The sequence below is a fragment of the Lampetra planeri genome, chromosome 8 (genome assembly GCF_965212315.1).
Source record: "Lampetra planeri chromosome 8, kcLamPlan1.2.h2, whole genome shotgun sequence".
Taxonomy (NCBI): domain Eukaryota; kingdom Metazoa; phylum Chordata; class Hyperoartia; order Petromyzontiformes; family Petromyzontidae; genus Lampetra; species Lampetra planeri.
The window spans coordinates 15,803,223-15,827,717 of NC_136114.1; the positions used below are offsets into that span (position 1 = coordinate 15,803,223).

A 24,495-nucleotide genomic window follows, 5' to 3' on the forward strand; every position below is an offset into this window, starting at 1 on the left:
GGAGGCGTGTGGCCAGCACCACGCCCGGCCGCCTTTGTCTCCCCGGGGCTGATGTTTATAAAGACGACGCAAAGCCATAGCTTCCCCATACAACTTTCCACCAGGCTGTTGGGGCAAAATCCTGTTGGCGAGTAGCACCGATGAAGACCGCGCACGCGGTGGGGGTGGGTGGCCATCACCACACTCGGCCGCCTTTGTCTCCCCGGTGCTGATCCGCTTGTTCCCTGCCTATGGCCGCTCATGTCGACGTTGAGCAACGACCGCAGTTTCGCATTAAGGTGGCCAAGCGAGATCACAGCAGCAGCGGCGTGTCCCTGTGACGTGTCCTCTGTCGTCGTGGATGGGGCATCGCCTCGTTGTGTGTCGTTCGGTCTGTTCGGAATGGCCACAGTCGCACCACGACCACTGCGGAGTTTATAAATCCCCGTTTGTGTGTCAGGCATCTGCATCTGCCATGGTTTGTGCCGATGCAGTTTAGGGTGGACGATCATCTTCGTGGAAGATCAACCCCAGGGATTTTGGTTTGGCTCTTTCGGTGCTGATGATTACAGACGTTACACAAAGACACACACAAAGGCAAAGGTGTCCCGTGTGGCCTCGCACATACTGCTGGGGCGCACCGTGCGTTGGCGTGGCCAGCACGATGCCTGGCGGCCACCTTTGTCTGCCCAATGCTGATGTTTACACACCGCATCACCTACTGTACTCATTTTAAGGCTGAGTCGACCTCGGGGAGGCCCAGGACCATTTCAGATATTCATCGCCGATGTTGGCCGCGAGTCCGAATCGAACTCGGAGTGGTCGGGTTCGTCGTGAAGTTCGCTAACCACTGCGCCACCGCTCCCCCCACACAAGAGCCACTGAGCCGCTCAGACGCGCACGTGGCCACGTCCGCACGCACAGGCAGCAGCAGAAGCCAGACAGCCCGCACAATGACACACACACAGCTGTGCAGCACACACGACACGGTCACACACACACACAGCTGTGCAGCACACACGACACGGTCACACACACACAGCTGTACAGCACACGTGACACGGCCGCACGCACACACAGCAGCCAGACAGCCCGCGGGCACACGCGGAGCCGCTACAGCAGCAGACAGAGAGAGAGCCCGCACTCTGCACAATGACACACACACAGCTGTGCAGCACACACGACACGGCCACACGCGCACACTGTTGGGTTGAGCGCTGTCAGCGAGCACCTATTAACGTCCCCGGTGATTATAAAGCACCTCGCCTGGCAGGCCGCCTTTGTCTCCTCAGTGCTGAGTTCGAGAATTAACTGCAAAGTATACTCGTTGAAGGGCTAATTTAAAGCTGAGTCAACCTAGAGGAGGCACAACACTTTACGTGGGATACATGAATGCAGTGTGAAGGAGCCGTATGGTTATCCACTTTGTCCTCCAGATGTTGGCAGCACGATGTGATGATGATGAATGTCCACCTTCGGTTCCTCGCTTCATCTCCCACCTCTTCCCCATGGCCCATTCTCTTCGTCTTCCCTCCCCTACAGCCCTCTCGTCATCCCGACGTGCCCTCCAGCGCTGTCACTCATTCCTTGTCGTATGCCCCTGTCATACAAGTCATTCTATCCCATCACCGTTTGTAGGTTACGTGAAGGCGCTCTATAAATTCGATTATCGCGATATTGGTTTTCCTAAGCTCTCTAATTGAATCTCGCTAGTTTAATGATCGTGCCGTGCCGTGTTGTGACTCGCTCTTATTCTCCCCCCGGCACGCGCCGACATCCACTGCAATGCTCTGCCACTGCACGTCACGCGCTGGAGTCCGCCGTGAAACTCGCCGCGCCCGGCGAGTTTCAAGTCGCACGGCAACAATACAATCATTACAAAGGTCCACAAGTTCACAACTATTGTTCGTGAATGTGATTGCCCTTTTAGCAAATAAAGAGAAACAATCATCACTATTTGTTGACGCTATTTTGCGATTATCGTGGATTATATCGTCGGATATCGCCACGTCGCGGCGGGGAAACACTTCGCACGTAGCGCCGCCGCGTGGACACGGCGCGGCATAGCAGCTGTAGCTGTGGCAGCTGTAGCTGTAGCAGCTGTAGCTGTAGCTGCTGTAGCTGCTACAGCTATGCCTGCAGCAGCAACTGTAGCTGCAGCAGCAGCTATGCATGCAGCAGCTGTAACTGCAGCAGCTGTAGCTGCAGCAGCAACTGTAGCTGCAGCAGCAGCTGTAGCTGCAGCAGCATCTGCAGCTGCAGTAGCAGCTGTAGCTGTAGCAGCATCTGTAGCTGCAGCAGCATCTGTAGCTGCAGCAGCATCTGTAGCTGCAGTAGCAGCTGTAGCTGTAGCAGCATCTGTAGCTGTAGCAGCAGCTGTAGCTGCAGCAGCAACTGTAGCTGCAGCAGCCGCTGTAGCTGCAGCAGCATCTGTAGCTGCAGTAGCAGCTGTAGCTGTAGCAGCAACTGTAGCTGCAGCAGCAGCTGTAGCTGCAGTAGCAGCTGTAGCTGTAGCAGCAACTGTAGCTGCAGCAGCAGCTGTAGCTGCAGTAGCAGCTGTAGCTGCAGCAGCATCTGTAGCTGCAGCTGTAGCTGTAGCAGCAACTGTAGCTGCAGCAGCAGCTGTAGCTGCAGTAGCAGCTGTAGCTGCAGCAGCATCTGTAGCTGCAGCAGCAGCTGTAGCTGTAGCAGCAACTGTAGCTGCAGCAGCAGCTGTAGCTGCAGTAGCAGCTGTAGCTGTAGCACTAACTGTAGCTGCAGCAGCAGTAGCAGCTGTAGCTGTAGCAGCAACTGTAGCTGCAGCAGCAGCTGTAGCTGCAGCAGCATCTGTAGCTGCAGCAGCAGCTGTAGCTGCAGCAGCAGCTGTAGCAGCAACTGTAGCTGCAGCAGCAGCTGTAGCTGCAGTAGCAGCTGTAGCTGCAGCAGCATCTGTAGCTGCAGCAGCAGCTGTAGCTGTAGCAGCAACTGTAGCTGCAGTAGCAGCTGTAGCTGTAGCAGCAACTGTAGCTGCAGCAGTAGCTGTAGCTGCAGCAGCAACTGTAGCTGTAGCCGCAGCTGCAGCAGCATCTGTAGCTGCAGCAGCAGCTGTAGCTGCAGTAGCAGCTGTAGCTGTAGCCGCAGCTGTAGCTGCAGCAGCATCTGTAGCTGCAGTAGCAGCTGTAGCTGCAGCAGCAACTGTAGCTGCAGCAGCAACTGTAGCTGCAGCAGCAACTGTAGCTGCAGCCGTAGCTGTAGCTGCAGCCGCAGCTGTAGCTGCAGCCGCAGCTGTAGCTGCAGTAGCAGCTGTAGCCGCAGCCGCAGCTGTAGCTGCAGTAGCAGCTGTAGCTGTAGCAGCATCTGTAGCTGCAGTAGCAGCTGTAGCTGCAGTAGCATCTGTAGCTGCAGTAGCAGCTGTAGCTGCAGCAGCATCTGTAGCTGCAGCAGCATCTGTAGCTGCAGTAGCATCTGTAGCTGCAGTAGCATCTGTAGTTGCAGTAGCAGCTGTAGCTGCAGTAGCATCTGTAGCTGCTGTAGCTGCAGTAGCATCTGTAGCTGCAGTAGCAGCTGTAGCTGCAACAGCATCTGTAGCTGCAGCATCTGTAGCTGCAGCTGCTACTGCCCAAATACATCCCAATGCTGAAAATTGACCAGCAAATAATTAAATTAGGTTTACACACAGCAACAGCATCGCCCCCTACTTCAACAACGTGGCAGACCCATCCTGGAAAAGAGTCGAGACTCAGTGAGGCTTTCCTGGGCAGAGAAGCATAGATAATTAATTACATAACTATAGTAGAGTTAGCGTGGCCAAGCAGCTTATGTGTGGCCGGATAGCGGGGGCCAAATGGAAGCGGCACGGGCTGGAGAGTTGTGGTAAGAGAGGAAGTGGAGCTGAGTGGACTTACCGATGACTGGTTCCAGCGGTGTCAAGATCGACCTCTGTGGAGAAGGCTCGTGAAGGACGTTACTGGGCAGTTGGAGGCAGTAGGTGGGCGGAGAGACGCTCACAACAACGGGTGAAGCGCCGGGTGGATAAAACGCAGCAAGTTGGCCAGCCATCTCAATCTGTAAACCTAATATACCTGGGTCAGTGACCTGCGAGTTAACATTCGACATTCACGTGGTCTCAAAATACACCTAGCCTGGCACAAGCGTTGTGGTAACGACACCGCCACTTGGTGGCGAATGTCGGATGTTGTTATTGTATCTGCGTGTAATTTGTGTGTTACTTTGCTGTCGCGATAATTTGTGTAGAGGGAATGTCTGTGCCAATAATCGTCCTCATCATCCCCATCATCGCGCGGTGCCCTAATCTCTCTGCCATGTGCGCTCCTGCGATGACTGTCCCTGGCCAGACCGTCACACTGTGTCCAGATGGAGCGGGAGCTATTCATAGATTCATACACACACTGAGATGCACTCATGCAGACACTGTAGCTTATAAAACACTCTTAGACATACACACGAAGAACACACATATACATACATAGATACAGATTCCCCGTATACTCTACACAATTTATTGAGCGCCTATGAAGACCAACAGGGCCGATATACACACACACATATACTGATATACTGAATACGCAGAATCACTGGCAGAGCCAGTGGGGGGTCGCACGGTGCCCCCCCCCCCCCCATGATTAGTAATAAATCGGCATTTTGCGACCCCCACTGCCACTGTGTAGCATACTAGTACGTGCCAGGGACTCTACAAGTCCTATCATCACAGAATTGTGCGCAGTCGCGTATCCAGTCCACGACTTCCCTGAAGGCATCAACACCTCCAGCGAGCGCGATGCCGATCACACCACGCGGTTCGAATTCGACCTTCGATCGATGGCTGCGCCATCGCCGCACACGCGTCGTCGAATAAAAAGCAAGGGACAAGGTCCTTACCTACTAACAACTCCTTACCTACTAGCAACTCCTTACTTACTAACAACTCCTCTATCATTTTTCATTGCTGGAGGGGTTGCCCCCCTACCTGAAAATCCTGGCTCAGCTATTGCGCAGAATATGACACATGCACGTCCTGTCAATCAACAAAGGTCCCCCAAATAGCCGTAACGAACTGTTGGGGCAAGTGCTGTTAGCGAGTATCACCGATGAAGACTGGCACAGCACACGAGTGGGTGGGTGGGCCAGCACTATGCCCGACCGCCTTTGTCTTCCTCATGGCGATGTTTACACACCACGTACTCAGTTTGAGGCTGAGTCGACCTCGCGGAGGTCTAGGATCGGTTCAGACAATTTCCACTAATCGTGGCAATTAGCGGGAATCGAACCCGGGTCGTCAGGTTCGTAGAACAGGATGCTAACCGCGACACTACCACTCCCCATGTATAGTCATTTCTACACAGATACACACATACTGTATCTACGTAGACATCTCTACATAAACGTACACATATATACATACGCACATAGGGACAATAATACTCTTATATAAGCGCACAACTTTATCTATCTGTGATGAACGCTGCACTTTCCGTCGTTTTCATGCAGGGGGCGCGTAGGTTTGCAGGGACAGACGTTCGATTACGTTGGAATCGATCTGCAGACGGCGGTCTTCTCGCACGGCCAGCAGCTCCGTGTCGCCTTATCTCGACCCCGCAATCCCAAACTGGTGAAAGTTCGCATCGAACCGAACCCCCAGCAAGGCCATCGACTTGACGAGAGAAAATTGACACGAAATGTCGTTTTCAATGAAGTCTTCCAGATGTAAAATGACATAAGCTTTTAATGAAGAAATAAAAGTATCTAATTTAAAACATAATACAATTCAAAGATGTTTCATTTGAAAACTTCAAAACGGAGTATCGGGTGCTTGTGTGAAGGCGTCGTTTGTGTGAAATTTGTTTCGTGACTTTCCTGGCCGAAGGCCGCGAATGGTTGTGAGGGATGCCACAGGCGCGCCCGAACTGCCCCTCGTCATTGTAATAAAGAACGATCATTCTGCAAGTCCTTTGAACGTAACCGACTGTCTATCCCTCCAGCCAGTCAGCAAAACTTGTTTTCTGATGTGGTTCATTAAGTACTTATTTTTCCTGCACCTCTGATGCGCTCTGTTCCGATGTTGCTGCTCCTCCGAGCGGATTACTTCCATCGTGGTGTTGTTCTTGTTCTGATGTATCCACGGATCTATCTTGCAGACTATCCGGGTAACTGGACAAATGGGACTTTCCGTGTGACAAGCACACATTGAGGCGAAGCGACGACATTAGCTGGTGTGCAAGATGCTGGGTGGAGATCGCTAGCGACTTAGAACGCCTTCATACAGCAGCGGATTGACCATGATGACACGTGCATAGTACGCAAATACAGATTATTGGGACAAGTGCTGATAGCGAGCAACTATGACGGCTGGATCGGCACACGAAGGGGGAGGGAGGTGGCGATGCTTACACATCGCACCATGTTCTCATTCTAGGCTGAGTCGACCTAGCGGAGGCCCATGACCGGTTAAAATAATTGTCACGAGGTGTTGGCCGTGAGCGGGAATCAAACTCGGTTGGCCGGGTTCGTAGCGCAGCGCGCTAACCGCTGTGCCACCGCTCCCCATATAGTGCACACACACAGCAGGGACCCCGCGCGACACGTGGCCACAACCCTGCTCGCGCACAACCTCCGGCACCCCCCGCGTGGCAGTGGTACAACCAAACCCCCCCGCGAGCCAAGCATCGCTACAGGAAGCCTGGACCGTGCCACTACAACAACGGGGGAAGGAACACATGCGCACCACTCCCCTGTGTATGACGACTGCGCTCAGGAACGCGCAGAGCCATAGACCAGCCAGCCCCCTCCTCCTCCAGCCTTCGCTTATCGCTCACACCCAACCAGACTCCTCCCTTCCTGGGCCCCCGCGGCCGCCTACCCCCCCCGCCCCCCCCCCAATTAGACTTTACCATCACCCCACCGCCCCCCTAAGATAATTTAGCACCCCCTCTGGATGCAGCCAGAGAAAGCTCCTCACTCTGTCACGCATAGGCCCCGCACGGCTGACTGCGAGTGTGTGTTGGCGTTCATGGGGAGCGGTGGTGGAGCGGGTGGCGGGTGCCAGAGCGCAGTGGCGATTCTGGCGGGTTTGGGGGCCGATGGCTCCCTAAATGGCAATCAATCCTCGCACCCCCACCCCTCCGTGTGCCCCTCACTCAGCTGAGGATCCACTCGAGTTAAATCAGTCATGGGGGCAATGTCGTTGATGCCGCCACCACACATCTATCGCCATCGCTCCCTTCCTTATGCCAGACCCCGCAGTAGTGTGCGCATGAGTGTGCGTGACAATGGGTGCCGTGGACACTTGCGTGCGAGTGTGCGTACGAGTACGCACGCGTGTGTGCGGGCGTGAGAGGGCGTGCGTAACAGCGCGTGCGTGCGTGAAACTTGCCGACAGCGAGTGTGCGTGCGTTTGTGAGAGCGGTAATGTAGCGGTTAGCGAGGTTGCTCGCTACACGGCTCTTGCCCCAAGTCTGTTCAAGACTATACGGGACATCTTTGTCTTGTGCGGTGCGTGAGAGTGAGCGCGCGCGTGCGCGTGACGCGGAGCGCACGGCCCGCGTGCCCCCCCCTCTGCTGACATCACCGCCCCACTCGGCGGAGGAGACGGAGACGCTCGCCGCACGCACAGCGCCCAGCCGCCCCGCAGCGCCCAGCCGCATCGCACATCCACCCACCCTCCAGGTGAGCGCTCCCCTCTCCTCCTGACCCCCCTTACGAGCTTCTCCGAGATGGACCCCCCCCCCACCCCCTAAATCTGAACTCTCACCGTTCCGCGCGATCCAGGGGACCCCGCTAGCTGAACGCGCTTACTGCGTCACTCAAAGTTTCGACCAGGGGTCCGCGCGGGGTCCGTCACGGGGGTTCGGCCCCGCGGTAGGCCCCAGGGTTATTTGGGGTCTTTGCGCAAAGTCATGCGACTCCGCCTGCTGCAGCGGCAACGGGGCGCGCTGCTGAAGAGTGGGGAGAGAGGGCAGGGCGGTGGCATCAGGGGAGAGAGAGTTGCAGGGCGTGGGAGCGCGTGGGAGCGCAGGGAGAGGCCGTGATGCGGGGCCGCGCTTGGCGGCAGAGGGCACGCGGGGACCCTCGCGATGCGGGACTGGGCCGGACTGAACCCCCGAGGGCACGCGGCCTGAGGTGGTGGCCTCATTCAGACCTCGCGGCCCTCTCCGCTGGCTTCTCGGGACCCCTGACGAGGACCCGCTGGAGAGGAGGCGTCGCCTTGTTGGCATTCGAGCTCCACTCCGCGCCTGCCCGTACAGAGTTTCAACCAACGCGTTTCTGCGAGGTGGCTACGAGATGGCAAGACGGTGATGGATTGTTAAACCTATCTGTGCGGAGCTTTGAGCGTCACCACCCCTCCTCCGGTTTTACTTCTACGTGCCAGGCAATGATGAATGGCGTTTGTCAAACATAGCAATGTCGCATGATCCTGCAAAAAAAATAGTCTGGAGAAGACTCGTGGAGGCCATCGTAGATGTATGTGGCGTTGCTTCTATTATTAATGACTGAGTTTCATATCGCGGTGGCGGGTGGAGACGTGGGGTGGAGACGTGGGCAGGAATTTGTCGAGCGCGGAGGCGGCTGGAACCTCCTGCGGGAGTTGCGCCCAACTTGGCAGCTGCGTCGGGGGCCCGGGCGCAAATTCCGCGCCGCGGGGGGGGGGGCGAGGGGTGGAAGGGGGAGGGGGTGGAGGGGGGAGGGGGGTGGGGAATGCCGCCGGGTGGGGTGAGACACGGCGTCGCTCTTAATCGATACCGGCTGGGGGTGGGGGGACGATACGTGGGTCAACAGGGGTCGCCATGGAGTCCCATCGCGTGCAGCTCATGGGAGACCCGCACCCGGGAGAGCGAGGGGCGGGGTGGTTGGGGGGCGAGAATCGAGGGTGGCGGGCGGGGCGGTCCGTCGCCTCGCCTCTCGTGCGCCCAAACGAGGCCGCGCGGCGCGTTGGGGGCCGACTCGGCGCCGCTTGGCGATGGAAGTCCACGGCGGAGTGCTCGAGACGGAATCGCCCCCGTCAGGGGAAGGTTGAGGAGCTCGGCACGGGGGGTCAGTGATACTCCACGACTCTTGGTGCAGGTTATTGATTTGACCTTGACCACAACCCTGACCTTGACCCCAATCCTCCACGATCATATTCTTATCCCGACCCGAAACTCAGTAACCCCGCCCATAACCCTGGCTCAATTCTAACCCCGATTGTGACCACCCTCCTCCCGATACAAACTCTGACTCAGGCTCGTAAGCCATAACACCTCGTCCCGACTCGAACTAATCCCTCCCTGCTGCTGACCCGGACTGCCCATAACTCTGTCCTCTGGTGCTATTCGAGCCTCGAGCGACCAGACACATCATCGAATACTCGCCACGAGGAGCCCAGGGCCCTGGCGATCTGGGCCGAATAAGGAAACGGACCCCGTGAGCCCCGCGAATCCGAGAGGAGTGGGGATCGGGGGATATAAATAGCAGCGCGACACGTGGGGCGGTGATGGTGATGATGTGATCCATTGAATGTGCTGCTGCTGATGATGATATGTCTGATTACGATGGTGAGAAGGATTGAGAGTGATGATGATTATTTGGGGAGCGGTGGCAAAGTGGTTAGCACACTGCGCTATGAATCCAGCGACTTGGTTCGATTCCCGATCACGGCCAACATCAGTGGCAAGGGTTATCTGAACTGGTGCTGAACCACTCCCCCCACCCTCCCCTGCCTCTACCATCTGGCACTGACCAACGTGGTGATTGTCAAACTATTCCCATGGAAGTCACGGCGCGGGGAGACTTAACTCGCCTGGGATTGTCGGTCCATTGGTATTGATACTCTTCGGAATCGCTTCAACGACCACGCTGTTGTCGGTGGTGCTTCTGATGATGCTGGTGATGACGGTGCAGACGATGACGGTCTGCTATTAGTGATTAGGAAAGAGTTGTCGGTGCTGACGTTGAGAGTGATGATTCTATGAAGCCGCTGATAATGATCGTGATGTCACCGTGGGCGAACTTGCCTGGCACGACCGTTCTCCGCTCCACCCCGCTCCGCCTCCATCTCCCACCCCCCCCCATTTGTCTCCCCCACCCCGCGCGGCTCGTCCCGAGCGAACGCGTGAATGAGCCGATGGCTGATGGCGCGGAGAGACGCGGCGATATCACCACGCCCAGGAGGGCGGGTGGGGGCTCTGTTGAGCAGGATTGGTGGGGTTGAGGACAGTGCGGGGGGGGGTGGTGGGGGGCCCTGGGTGTTTTGTTGTTTTTTGAGCGCCGCACCGCCAACCGCGTTTCTCTGCCACTGCGCGAGGAATCCTAGCAGCACTGATCGGCTGCTAGAGGGGCGCCGCTGAAGTCATCGATCCGGCAGCAATTCGTGTCCAATTTTAGCACTGCGCACATTCACTCACATCCGTCACGACCAAGGGCGCCTTGCTTACAGTGCCAGAACAGACTGAGATGTGTGAGTTCACCTTGTGGCTGCCCGCCAAGAATATTTGACACTAATATTCAGTCCTCGGTAAATGGGGGTTCTCCAACCCGCACTCTGCAGTCTAACTCCAGCCTCAAGTCTCCACTCTGCAGTCGTACCCGAGCTTGGAGTCTGAATTGGCTGTTCCGTGCAGGCTGTTCCGTGCAGGCTGTTCCGTGCAGGCTGTTCCGTGCAGGCTGTTCCGTGCAGGCTGTTCCGTGCAGGCTGTTCCGTGCAGGCTGTTCCGTGCAGGCTGTTCCGTGCAGGCTGTTCCGTGCAGGCTGTTCCGTGCAGGGCTGTTCCGTGCAGGCTGTTCCGTGCAGGCTGTTCCGTGCAGGCTGTTCCGTGCAGGCTGTTCCGTGCAGGCTGTTCCGTGCAGGCTGTTCCGTGCAGGCTGTTCCGTGCAGGCTGTTCCGTGCAGGCTGTTCCGTGCAGGCTGTTCCGTGCAGGCTGTTCCGTGCAGGCTGTTCCGTGCAGGCTGTTCCGTGCAGGCTGTTCCGTGCAGGCTGTTCCGTGCAGGCTGTTCCGTGCAGGCTGTTCACGTGCAGGCTGTTCCGTGCAGGCTGTTCCGTGCAGGCTGTTCCGTGCAGGCTGTTCCGTGCAGGCTGTTCCGTGCAGGCTGTTCCGTGCAGGCTGTTCCGTGCAGGCTGTTCCGTGCAGGCTGTTCCGTGCAGGCTGTTCCGTGCAGGCTGTTCCGTGCAGGCTGTTCCGTGCAGGCTGTTTCCGTGCAGGCTGTTCCGTGCAGGCTGTTGGGACGCAGGGTAACCGTCCCCGAGGCTCTGAAACGAGGTCTCCGCCCTGTGAGACCTCAAGCCGCAACTACGTGGATTCATCGACCTGCGCTAATGAGTCAGTCACGGGGTGCTCATCTACTGTTTACTGGAAATACCACATTCCTATGGCGGTGCCAGGGATATCCACAGAACGACCACGGTCGTTCGCGAGGGTGTTTGACTAATCTGTGCTCAGGGAGCAGCTAAAGGGAGTCCCCCCAGTCACGATCCCTTCTGCGCCCGACCTTCCTCGCCAGGGTTCAGACCCGAAGCCGCCAGTCTATTTGTCCGTGAGGTGCCAGGCCGGCCACTGCGACGCAGTCCCAAATGGAGGCGCGGGGGAGTTAGGGAGGGGGATGGGGGGGTGTCGGGGGAGGGAGGTGGGGCTGGGGGGTGGAGGGAGGGGGGCTGGGGGGTGGGGGGAGGGAGGGGGCTGGGGGGTGGGGGGGAGGGGGGGGGTGTGGGGGGAGGGAGGGGGCTGGGGGGAGGGAGGAGGGGGGCTGGGGGGTGGGGGGAGGGAGGGGGCTGGGGGGGTGGGGGGAGGGAGGGGGCTGGGGGGGTGGGGGGGGGAGGGGGGGGTGGGGGGAGGGAGGGGGCTGGGGGGAGGGAGGGAGGGGGCTGGGGGGTGGGGGGAGGGAGGGGGCTGGGGGGGGTGGGGGGGAGGGAGGGGGCTGGGGGGTGGGGGTCGTGTCCGCGCGCAGCGTCTCTGTGACTACACTGCTGGATCAGGGCCTCCCAGTGCCTTGCGGGTCGTGGCGGTTCATCGACCATACTTCACCGCGGTGGTCAGTGCGGGTTGGTGTAGGTGGAGAGCACGGGCGTGGGAGCGTACAGGCAGATGGCGACTGTCCTTGGTCTTGCTGGTCAAGTCACTCTCCCTGCGCTCTGTCTCGTTTGTATTGTTTGTTTGTATTGTTTGTTGTATTGTTTGTTTGTATTGTTTGTTTGTATTGTTGTTTGTATTGTTTGTTTATATTGTTTGTTGTATTGTTTGTTGTATTGTTTGTTTGTATTGTTTGTTTGTTGTATTGTTTGTTGTATTGTTTGTATTGTTTGTTTGTATTGTTTGTTTGTATTGTTTGTTTGTTGTATTGTTTGTTTGTATTGTTTGTTTGTTGTATTGTTTGTTTGTATTGTTTGTTTGTGCGAGGGGGCAACACGCTATCCCGGTACAGATGTAAACAGATGACGATGAGTCCACTTGCTCTGCTGCATTCTCCTGGCGAGCCAGGGTACGGCTCCTGCTCGACGATCCACCAACCCTCACTGCTGCCTCCACCAACCCTCACTGCTGCCTCCACCAACTCTCACTGCTGCCTCCACCAACCCTCACTGCTGCCTCCACCAACCCTCACTGCTGCCTCCACCAACTCTCACTGCTGCCTCCACCAACCCTCACTGCTGCCTCCACCAACCCTCACTGCTGCCTCCACCAACCCTCACTGCTGCCTCCACCAACCCTCACTGCTGCCTCCACCAACCCTCACTGCTGCCTCCACCAACCCTCACTGCTGCCTCCACCAACCCTCACTGCTGCCTCCAACACTGCCGGGCCACGCGCGGCCACGTGCAGCAGCGCAGTAACCTTACGCCAGCCGGCTAAGGCCGGGCCGTGTGAAAACCTCGGCCGTCCTCACAACAGACGCAGAAGCTCTCTCTGGGAGAGGAGGGCCAGCGTGAGATTGATTGAGTTGTTTGGCCCAGGCTAGTTGCATTGTATGGAAGGACAGCGGGGGAAACCCAAGCAGAACAGAGGGAGAACATACAAACTCCAAAGATAAAGATGCCCCACGTAGCCTTCAACAAACTATTGAGATAAGTGCTGATGTTTACACGCCACTACCAGGTACTGATTTTAAGGCCGAGTCGACCTAGGGAAAGCCCAAGACCAGTTCAGATATTCATCACGAATATTGGGTCGCGCGCGGGAATTGAACTCAGGTGGCCGGGTTCATAGCGCAGTGCAACTCTAACTGCTGCAGTACCACTCCCCATACAAACTCCACACTCTCACATTCTCACACTCGCATTGTGTAGGACATGGGGCAGAACTTGGAAACTCCACACAGAAAGGCGACCGCCCGAACCCAGGGGCTTCTGGCTGCGAGGTGCCAGTGTTACTGCTGCGCCACCAAATACCAAAGGACAAATTCACACCACGGTGGCTTCACATCCGTCGTGACCTCTCTCCCAGGTGCTGAACTCACCTGGTGACGTCACCAAGCGAAAGCGCGTGCCGCCGAGCATCTCTGTCGCCATGGAAACCCCCGCCTCTGAGGGAGACCCGTCACCGCTGCGCGAGCCCGATCTCCCGGTCGCCACGGCGACGGGACACGGCAGCCTCCACGAAGGGGGCTTCGCATCCCCCCTGCCCTTGGGGGGGCCCCGGCTCCTGGCAGGGCCCCCCATCGTCCATGGACCCCCAGGAGTCGTGGCAGCAGCTGAGCGATGTGGGCGTGGAGCCGAGCGACCACTCGTCCTCCAACTCCGACATCGTCCACGTGGAGACGGAGGAGCTCAGCGATGGCACGGAGACAGGTGTGTGTGTGTGTGGAGACAGGTGTGTGTGTGTGGAGGCAGGTGTGTGTGGAGACAGGTGTGTGTATGTGGAGGCAGGTGTGTGTGTGTGTGTGTAGAGGCAGGTGTGTGTCTTTGTGTGGAGGCAGGTGAGTGAGTGTGTAGAGGAAGGTGTGTGTGTGTGTGTGGAGGCAGGTGTGTGTGGAGGGAGGTGAGTGAGTGTGTGTGGAGGCAGGTGTGTGTGTAGAGGCAGGTGTGTGTGTGTGTGTAGGCAGGTGAGTGTGTGTGTGTGTGAAGGCAGGTGAGTGTGTGTAGAGGCAGGTGTGTGTGTGTGTGGAGGCAGGTGAGTGAGTGTGTGTGGAGGCAGGTGAGTGTGTGTGTGTGAAGACAGCTGTGTGTGTGTGTGTGTGCTGCTGCTTCTGCAGCGCTGTGCAGTTGCACCCGCGGAGCAAGGCGGCTTGTGACTGGGAGACCTTGTGTGGACGGAGTAGGCACAGCTTACCACACACATTGAGGCCAGCTTGCAGTACACCCTCAAGACTGGTGCAGCACCTGTAGACTTGTGTTCAGACACGACGCGGTTTGGAGTGTACACGTGGACGAGTGAGCGGACGAGCGAGTGGGTGGCTGAGCGGGTGAACGAGTGAGTGAGTGGAGTCGATGGCTGAGCGGGCGAGTCTAAAACGCGACTTCATAACGAGAGCGTTCAAACTGGACCGACGCCGCTCCCGCCGTGGATGCCGAGTGTGCCAGCGGCAGGCGTCTACGCGGGGGGTAGCGCCCGCACCACGTGAGCCTGTCGGAGGAACCCCGCGGCCGTACCGGCCACCCAACATGCCTCCATTGCCTCCAAGCAATGGAGGCATGTTGCGGATGTTGACCGCGTTGTCCAAATCTATCCAAGGCCGAGGCCACTGCGTTCCCCGGTCACAGCAAAACTCGCGGCAAAACAATTTTAACTCGCAAGGTCGTGCATCGGCACGGCGCAACCAGCGTAAAAAACGCGACAGGTCGTGTACGGTTGCGTCGCGCACGGTGTGCTTTAGCCGTGAAACGGCGCCGAGGTTGGTCGGATTTGGTGGCCCTGACCCGGGCCGTGGCGCCGTGGGCCCTGTCTCGTTTCACGCAGAGGAGGCGCCCGTGTCGGCGCTGGGAGCGGCGGAGCTGGGGGCGACCCCGGGGTTGGTGCACACGCAGTGGATGGAGAGCGGGCAGGTCCCCTTCGGCGGGCTCGACCTGAGCAAGGACCTCAACAGACTCGCCCAGGTCCAGGAGATGATGAAGAGAATCAACGTGGTCCCACTTCCGGATGATGAGCAGGAGGAGGAGGAGGTTAAACCAGTCCCAGAGGTTAAGCCAGCACCAGAGGTTAAACCAGTGCCAGTTGTTAAGCCAGTACCGGAGGTTAAACCAGTTCCAGAAATTAAACCAGTGCCAGAGGTTAAACCGAAAACAGAGGTTAAACCAATCCCGGAAGTTAAACCAGCGCCAGTGGTTAAGCCAATTCCAGAAATTAAACCAGTACCAGAGGTTAAACCAGTACCAGTGGTCAAGCCAATTCCAGAAATTAAACCAGTACCAGAGGTTAAACCAGTACCAGTGGTCAAGCCAGTACCGGAGGTTAAACCAGTACCAGAGGTTAAGCCAGTTCCAGTGGTAAAGCCAGTGCAAGAGGTTAAACCAGTACCAGAGGTTAAACCAGTTCCAGAGGTTAAACCAGTCCCAGAAGTTAAACCTGTACCAGAGGTTAAGCCCAAGCCAGGATTTGCGCCTCTGTCCGAGTTTAAATCTTCGGAAGCCGAGTTCTCTCTGGCAGCGGAGGAGGTGAAGCCTCGGCCGGCGGTGGAGCCGGTGCCAGGTTCCAGGCCGGAGCCTGGAGCCGGGCCGGAGCCTGGAGCCAGAGCCAAGGTGGAGGGCGCCGCGCCGCCGCCGCACGCGGCCGAGAGCAACTTCCTGCTGTACGGCGGCGCCGCCGTGGCCGCCGTGGCCGTCATCGTGGGGCTCATTCTCGCCGTGAGACGCGCGTTCGAGTGACCCCCGCGACCGGGACGCTCGTCGCCTGCGCTCGAACCCGCTGCCTCCGCCCAAATGCCCGCCCGCCCGTTTTTGTCTCTCCCCCCCCCAACTCCCCCCCTCCAACGCACGCACGCACGCGCTTTAAACACCGGCATGGGGAGAAGGGGGACGGGGCGAGCGGTATTGGCGCGGAAGACGTGAACCCTACCCCGAACCTCCCATTCACTTGCACCAGCCCCCTATAGCCAACCCCCTAGCGCTCAAGCCTACCTCGCCAGCCCCGAGTCCGGCTCTCCACCTCACGCACGCCAACGACAGCCGAGCGGCCACTGGCACTTGCCCTCCCAGTAAGCCTGACCTGAGCCGCAATAGCCAATCACTCGCTCCGTCCCCACCGACCTCTACCCGACGCATCGATCGCCCTTCAGCTGTTCCTCTCACCCTAACCCGACCCCTAACCTGCACTTGGGGACAGAACTCTCGTCGCCGTTTGTCTGCTCCACAGCGCATGGGCGTTCACGGGCGATAAACATCGCCGCTGCCGCCAGTTCGATTCTGGTGGCAGAGGAGCGATGAGCCGAGTTGATGGCACGCGTGGCGACTAAACACAAAACTGCGAGCACCACGAGAGAGACTCACCTCCCGAGTCGCTGCGCGCGGCCGCGTCGTGCCAAGGCCGTGCGAACGTGGGCACCGAGGTGGGCACCGAGGTGGGCACCGAGGTGGGCACCGAGGTAGGCACCGAGGTGGGCGCCGAGGTGGGCGCCGAGGTGGGCGCCGAGGTGGGCACCGAGGTGGGCACCGAGGTGGGCGCCTTGGGGCGAGGGTGGCGGTGGCGTCCAGGCTAGCGGCCACAGCACCCCGCTCACGGGGGTCCCCCACGTCTAAGGGGGGTCTCCCCGGGACTCCACAGTCCGCGGTTTCACCCTGACCCTGGGCGAGGGGGGAGCGGGGGTGTGCGAAGCCCCCGCCCCCCCCCCCCCCCCCCCCCCGGAGCGAACCCCGCCGCACGATGCCGAGGGGCCAGAGTTCGCCCCGCGGCCCGAGCCGCTCGGCTCCGGTGCGGACTGCGCACGCCCGGGGCTGGGCCCAGATGGACCCTGAGCCAGGGAGGGGCGCGGGGGGTGTCCTCGTTCAGCCCCGGGGTGGTGGGTGGGGGAAGGACGATCCGGGTGCGGGCTGGGGCCCAGCCCCGCGCCCGGGCTCACCGTGGCCAGTGCGGGCCGCCACGGGCGCGGCCTGGAGCAGCGGGGTGCACACGTGGTGTGCGGGGTGCACACGTGGTGTGCGGGGTACACAGGCGGTAGCTAGCACGGGGGATCAACACCCCCCCCCGCCTCCTCCCCCCCCTGCTAGCTCAACCCGCGCGTTGCGCATCGTGCTGCTGTGGTTGCTCTGAGCACAGGCACGCACACATAGGTAGACACACACACCTGTGTACACACACACCTGTGTACACACACACGTAGATATGAGTACACACGTAGAAGCACATAGAGATGCACATATACACAGACACAAGAGGCGCATGCACACAAGTGAGAAATACATACACACGTATACATACACAGATATACACACAGGCACATGGATCCACGTATACACATGAAGTACACGTGCGCAGTTAGGGGGTGGGCGATAGCGGGTGGCGGGGGAGGGGCTGGGAATCCCCTCGCCCCCCCGCCTCAATTGCTGCCCCCCTCAATTGCTGCCCCCCACCCCCCTCAATTGCTGCCCCCACCCCTGACCCCCCGACTGCCCTCGACTCTCGAGCGATCTCCGCATCCCGGGTCGCCTCCTCGCATCTCGACCCCCCCCCCCCCCACCACGCGGTGCTGCCCCCCCACCACGTCACCCACCACGCGGTGCTGCCCCCCACCACGTGGTGCTGCCCCCCATCACGCGGTGCTGCCCCCCACTGGCTTCTCGCGGGTCTAGTTTTAATATTCACGTGGTTCTTTTTAGCTTTCTCTCGTTATCCCGTGCAAGTTGTATTCTCGTGCTGCTCTCGGCGTTAGATCGTTAGGCGAAAACGCTTCCAGTAAACAGCGACACACCGCTTCGTGTTCGAGAGAAGAGACCGCGGCAGGTGACTGAAGGTCGCGGCGAGACAGAGACACGTGACGCTGACGAGGAGAGACAAAGACGGCGAGACAGAGACACGTGATGCTGACGAGGAGAGAGACACGGGGAGAAACAATGTGAGGGTGGTCCTCAACAAACTGGGGGTGGGCCCCGTACGTGGGTAGAGACTGCACTGTGTGTGTATGTGTGGGGGGAGCGGTGGCGCAGTGGTTAGCGCAATGTGCTGCGAACATGGCGAATTGAGTTCGATTTCTGCTCGCAGCCAAAATCGGTGACGAATATCCGAACATGTCCTGGGCCTCGAAACGAGGTGGACCGATATCAGTGCCTGGTGCGGTGTGTGAACATCAGCACTGGGGAGACAAAGACGGTCGGACGTGGCGCTGGCAACTCCACCCCCTCGTGGCGTCGTTGCGGCCCCTTATAGGTGCTCGCTAACAGTACGGCCCTTGCTCCAACAGTCTGGTAAAGGCTATGGAGGAGGGGGGGGGGGTGTCTTTGTCTTTAGTATGAATGAATAAGTGCAAGCACAGCACAGTGGGCAGCACAGGAGGTGCATCTGCCAGCCATCTTGGTCAGTCGGCCCGTGCCGCGCACCTGGCTGGGTCTCTCCCTGCCAGCAGCGAGAGCCTCCCACACGTCACGTGATCGCCTCGACGTGCACCTATCCTGGCACAAGCGTCGTGTTAACGTGACCGCCACTGAGTGGGTAAATGACGGCTGCTGTGTGTACACGGCGCGTGTGTTTGTGTGCTTGGTTGCACGCTCCGCTGTAATAAAATTGCTGCTCCCAACTCCAAGCGGGTCACCCGCGACTCGAGTCGTTCTCTACCACGAGGGGGGCGCCACGACCCCGCAGCGCCCCGAGACCCCGAGACCTCGAGACCCCGAGACCTCGGGGCCGCGGACACAACCAGGCTCGGATGCACGGTGATCGGGGCGCTCTGTCCAAATCACCCGCATCTTGTAAGCTAAGCAGGTCGAGCCGGGATAGTGCCTGGGTGTGCGACCACCCTACCCCAGGTGCTGTCCTATCGGCTTCCAGCAGAGGGCAGCGGCGCGTCTGTCGGCGGGCACGGGATGCAGGGAACGCGCGCGTCCCCGAGGTCAGATTGCAGGCGCACCGGGGTGAAAGAGAAGACAAGGAGAAGAATGAGAGGAGGTCTCCGTGTCTTTGTAAAGCTGAACGTGGTGACGCTCAAAGTACCAGCGATGTGGCCTCTAGCAGAGAGGTGTGAACGAGTGCACAAAGCTGCCGTGTCACTTGGGCTCAGAATCACGGCCGCTACCGAAAAGGCACCGAGCGGACCACGTCGAGTGCGCAAACATCATGGGGAGAGATGCGTGAGTGTGTAGAGCGCCTGCATTGACATGGTCTGTGCCGTATAACGAGGACATTACTCTAATGTATATAGCGTACACAACGATGCCAGAATAGAATGGTTTAGTTGACAGGGGCGTGCAAGGTATTGAGGAATGAGTGCCAGTGATAGAGGGCACCCAGGGATCACGAAAGAGTAGGGGAGGCACGGGAAGTAGTGGCGAGGGGAGGGAAGAGGAAAATAATGGGCCATGGATAAGAGGTGATGCTTTAGCAGAGGAACGGAAGGAGGTTGAGGAGGGGGGGGGGGGGGCTGCTTGATGTGGAGGGGAAGGTTACGCCGGTGGAGGGTGCAAGGAGGAAGAAGACCCGAACACGGAATTGGGCACAGGGAGGAGGAGGAGAGACAGACAGAGAGAGATGAGAGAGGCGAGTTCAGGTGGAGCGAGGCCATGGAGAGATGTCGAGACGCATGTAAAGGTATCCTAGCAGACAGCGGTAGAGTTAACGACAAGCTAGTGGAGTTGACGGGACGAGAGGCGAAGTGTGAGAATTACATGGGAGATTCAAAATAACTTTTAATTTGTTGGAGATGATTGGGGGCAGAGGCCGGGACACTGAGAGAATGGCAGACGGTTGCACGAGAACGACCCAGGAGTGTGGGTTACACACAGCACAAATTAACAGATCACAGCACAAGAGATTACAAATTGACACGAGGCAAAATTAGCAGTACCAATTAAGATAGAGCAGAGGGATGTGGATCAGAGACCGTCGTCTCGCCCACACGGCGAGACGACGGCCCGTGGTCAAGACTGAACATGGAGTGGCAGCCAAGGAGTGGAACGAGTCTGAGAGGACCTCCACCGAGGAGACTGAGCGATAAGATCAACCCGTGCGCAGGCGCCATAGGTAGATTACGTCGCCAGATCGCGAGAGATGGTGGCAGCCTGAGAAAGCCTTCATCCAGCAGTGGTTTAATAAAGGTCGATGATGATAGAATATCATCATCAGTTGTGGTCGATCCACTGCTGGACGAAGACTTCCCCAAGCCGTGGTCACCTCTCACGGCCCGCCTCTTCCAAGACGTCTGGCGGGCGTGGAGGAGAAGGCCACAAGCAGTCCTCCTCGAGAGGGGCTCTCTGATGCTCGCTCCGCGCCATTCCGCCAGCAGTGACGTGAGCGAGCAATTGCAGGGCTGCGCCTTCATATTATAAACAACGACGTCAACCAGCTAACGATACAGTCACAGTAACAGCAACCAGACATCAACTACGCGACAATAAAACCAACAGCAGCAGCAGCAACTCCCGTATTGAGGAGCCACGCGGACGCCGGCTCACGCGCCCCGGGTCTCGAGAAGGGGATGAGGCACCGCTCTCAAGGGGGTCTGGGGAGGCGGGGGGGGGACGGGGGCAGCCCCCGCATTCCCGCCTGTGAAACGCGAGGCGAGAAAAGGACATTCCTCGTCCGGCCAGAGCGAGAGGAGATGGAGCGAGGGGAGACGCGGGGAGGAGACGGGGGAGACGGGGGGAGGCGAGGCGCAGCCAAGGGTGGCCGCGGTGAAACACAAACCCCTGAAGGGTCCAGGAGTGAGGCAAGGGACCCCTCCTTTACCACTCAAACGCCGCGACGTCACCAACAACATCACTCACTCACGCTAACTGCACCACTAACAACACCGCTAACAATGCCACCATCACTACGAGTACAGCAACAAGCAGTACAACTGCCGACCACACTAACACCACCACTGTGCTGAGACAGACGAGAGCATGTGATGGGACGCGCGTGATGGGAGGCACGTGATGGTGGTATTTGATGTTGGTATTTGAGGGAGGTGTAAGGATGATATGCGATGCTATAGGCATATTCCGTGCCTACGATAAATACTGCTTAAACACTTTGACAACACGACCACGATCACCACGACCGCCTTTAACGCGAACAACACTACCACCCGCACCATTGACACAAGACCACTCACCACCACTATGAACAACACGAGTAACACCGCCTTCATCACAAAGATCCCCCATATAGCCTTAACAAACGTTTGGGACAAATACGGTACCACTAACCCCAACACCACCACTACCAATCACCTCCCTTTAACACCAGATTCACCTCTCAACACCTCCCCTAACCAACCACCACGTGCTGCACATGTATGTGTGTCGGACTCGCACCGTACGCAGCCACAGACCCCCCCATCACTCCCAGGTCCTCATTCGAAATCCCCCCCCCGTCTTCTCCCCCCCCCCATGCCCCCTCCCTCGCCCTCGTTAAGTCGTCACCGCGGCGCATTCCGCCCCGCGCTCCCGCGAGATGAATGCAGCAGCAGCAGCAGCGGCGGCTGCGCGGTGTTTGCGTTACCGCGGGGCACGCGCGCCCGGCTCCCGGCTCCCGGCCGCGGTAACGGCGATAGGGGGGGGAGGGGGGTTGGGGCGGGGGGCCGATTCGCGTTGCCAAGTGCCGCGTCTCGCCCTGGCATCACCGTGAACTGTGCGCGTGCGGTGTGTGCGGGGTGCAGTGTGTGTGGTGTGTGCAGTGTGTGTGGTGTGTGTGGTGTGTGCGGTGTGGTGTGCGTGTGGTGTGCGGTGCGTGTGGCGTGCAGTATGTGTGGTGTGTGTGGTGTGTGTGTGGTGTGTGTGTGTGTGGGGTCTGTGTGTGGTGTGTGTGTGGTGTGTTGTGTGTGGTGTGTGTGGTGTGGTGTGTGTGGCTTGTGTGGTGTGTGTGGTGTGTGCGGTGTGTGGTGTGTGCGGTGTGTTGTGTGTGTGGTGTGTGTGGTGTGTGTGGTGTGTGTGGTGTGTGTGGTGTGTGCGGTGTGTGGTGTGTGCGGTGTGCGGTGTGCGGTGTGAGCGGTGTGCGGTGTGGTGTGTGCGGCGTGCGGTGGGTGCGGTGTGAGGTGTGTGCGGTGTGTGTGGTGTGCGGTGTGTGTGTGGTGTGTGTGGTGCGTGCAGTGTGTGTGGTGTGTGTGGTGTGTGTGGTGTCGGGGGTGTGTGGTGTGTGTGCGGTGTGTGTGTGGTGAGTGCGGTGTGTGGTGTGTGTGGTGTGTGCGGTGTGTGGTGTGTGTGGTGTGTGCGGTGTGTGTGGTGTGTGGTGTGTGCTGTGTGTGGTGTGTGTGGTGTGTGCGGTTTGTGGTGTGTGTGTGTGGTGTGTGCTGTGTGTGGTGTGAGCGGTGTGTATGGTGTCTGGTGTGTGTGTGTGGTGTGTGTGGTGTGTATGTGTGCTGTGTGTGTGCGGAGTGTGTTTAATGTCCCCAGGTGCGCAAAGGAATTCCCCCCCACCCCATCACATAATGGCCTCTGACATACTCAATCAAATACTCGCATCATAGACCGCCATCACGTCATATTATATCCACCCCACGCCACTCATCCATTACATGCCGTCATATACCGAATCACATTCATCCATCGTGTATTACGCATCGCATACCGCCAGTCACGTACATTCCACGTCACACAACCCCGTCAGAGGACACCATCACCACTGCACACTCCCACAGACATACTTCGCCATCACAGCACGACTCCATCACACACACGCTCCCCGCCATCGCATACCCCCCACAATAAACCACCAACGCATACCTCCATCACAGCCCTCAATAAAAAAAAACATCCTACACCACCATATACTCCCCAACACATACTCCAATCAAACAGGCCCCCCACAATGCCCCCCCCCCACTCCATATAAATATAAATCGCTGTTGTCGCTTTTCTCTAAAGGTCGCGGGCGCGCGCGGCACTGCGCGCCATCAATTACCGTGGCCGCGCGGCCGCGGCTTTGTGAGCTCCGCTCCACTGGCAGCCTCCTTTATTTAACCAGGTGAGGCTCTGGGGAGAGAGCGCGAGAGGGAGAGAGAGGGAGAGGCTCAGTGACCGCGACTCGCGTGTGCTTTGGCAAATGTCCCTTTTTTAGTCAGATTCTTTTTTGGGCGGATGGGGGGAGGCGAGATCGTCGTCAGCTCTTCCATCAGCTGCCTCGAGGCAGCTCGCAAGGGCTGAGCGATGCGTCGAGGGGATTTGGTCGGTGCCACCGGTTGGGTGCTGCGCGGATGAATCATGCGCCGAATCCACCGTCGAGGTGATTCACGCGCTTCCTCTCCATCCCCATGCTGTGTGGCACCTTCGTGTCTCCCCCAGGACGACAGTCGCTATTTCTATTGTTCGCTATGCTATTGCGCCCTGCTTTAACGACGCTATTATCATGTGTTATAATTTATTATACCAATCCAGGAAGGTCTTGGGGTCTGGGCTTGAACGAGGGCAGGCAGCTGACAGCACCGATGTACCGGTGGTGAGAAGAGCGTTACTTTAATTAATGTCAATCAGCCGTGAGCAGCGCTCTTAAGAGCAACGCCACGGAGTCTTTAACGTTCGCCGTACAGGCTGGGCGGCGCACACTTTGATAAAGACGATGATTGAGGCGGAATAATATCTGGAGCCATCGGCCCTCTCTGCCTCATCCTCTTTCCTGGACCCCAATCACCTGGCCCCCTTCCCCTGGGCCATCTTGCCCGCCCGCTCCACTCCTCCCCCACCTCGCGCCCCGTCACGCGTCGTCGCCAGCGCGAGTGGCAGGCGCCGTCACGGAGGGCGGGGGGGGCCGAGGAGATGGAGCGGGGAAATCGGCTCGTGCCCAGGAGCGAGATTAATTGTTGCTTCGAGACACGGCGAGCGAGGGATTCACAAGGCAATAAAAGAGCAGTGGATGGACCATGACTGATTGTGATGATGAGATGACGGTGTCGTTAACACCCAGTACATTACAACGATGTTGATCAGTACCAACGTGCATATCTGAGCCGTGCATCGTCCGATCTCGTCACACCTCCGAAGCTAAGCAGCGTCAGCCTGGATGGCCACGCCTGGCGCAGGGCAGGCTGCCGCCAGGGGGGGGGGGGCTGCCTCCTACGCGGTGGTCAACAACCGACAGGGCCAGTGCGGTGTGTGGTGACGAGGCCTTCATCCAGCAGTGGATTGACAGATGGATGTAAATCATAATTATTACCATTACTATACAACCCACCAGTCAGCAGAGCTTATACATTAGACACAGTCGCTGTACCCCCCCCCTCCCACAGTAAATCTAACGGGGGTCCGTGACCCATTCCCCCATCCCTTCTCCCCTCCCCCACGCCCCCCAAAGCGGGCGGGAGGGGCTCACTATGTTGAGCAGCGCGTAAGATTGGTAAACGTGCGAAGACGGGGCCGTGGAGACGAGGGGGGGGGTCGTGACACAGCCCACCCCCGCGTCTTCCTCCTCCACTCGCGCACTCCCACCCTGGGACCCCCGTAGGACGCGAGGAGTCGGCGGGGTGATGGGGGTGGAGGAGGGGCGGGTACCCCGCTCCC

General features: G+C 58.6%; 1 protein-coding gene across 1 annotated transcript; it reads left to right on the forward strand.

Moving 5' to 3' along the window:
* Nucleotides 1–7,518: 7,518 nt before the first annotated feature.
* On the forward strand, nucleotides 7,519–18,602 carry LOC144720417 (uncharacterized). The gene is made up of 3 exons (XM_078597196.1): nucleotides 7,519–7,641; nucleotides 13,385–13,728; nucleotides 14,837–18,602. Exons 2-3 carry the CDS (start codon nucleotides 13,605–13,607, stop codon nucleotides 15,739–15,741), a joined length of 1,029 nt encoding a protein of 342 aa, XP_078453322.1. The 5' UTR covers nucleotides 7,519–7,641; nucleotides 13,385–13,604; the 3' UTR covers nucleotides 15,742–18,602.
* Nucleotides 18,603–24,495: the final 5,893 nt, after the last annotated feature.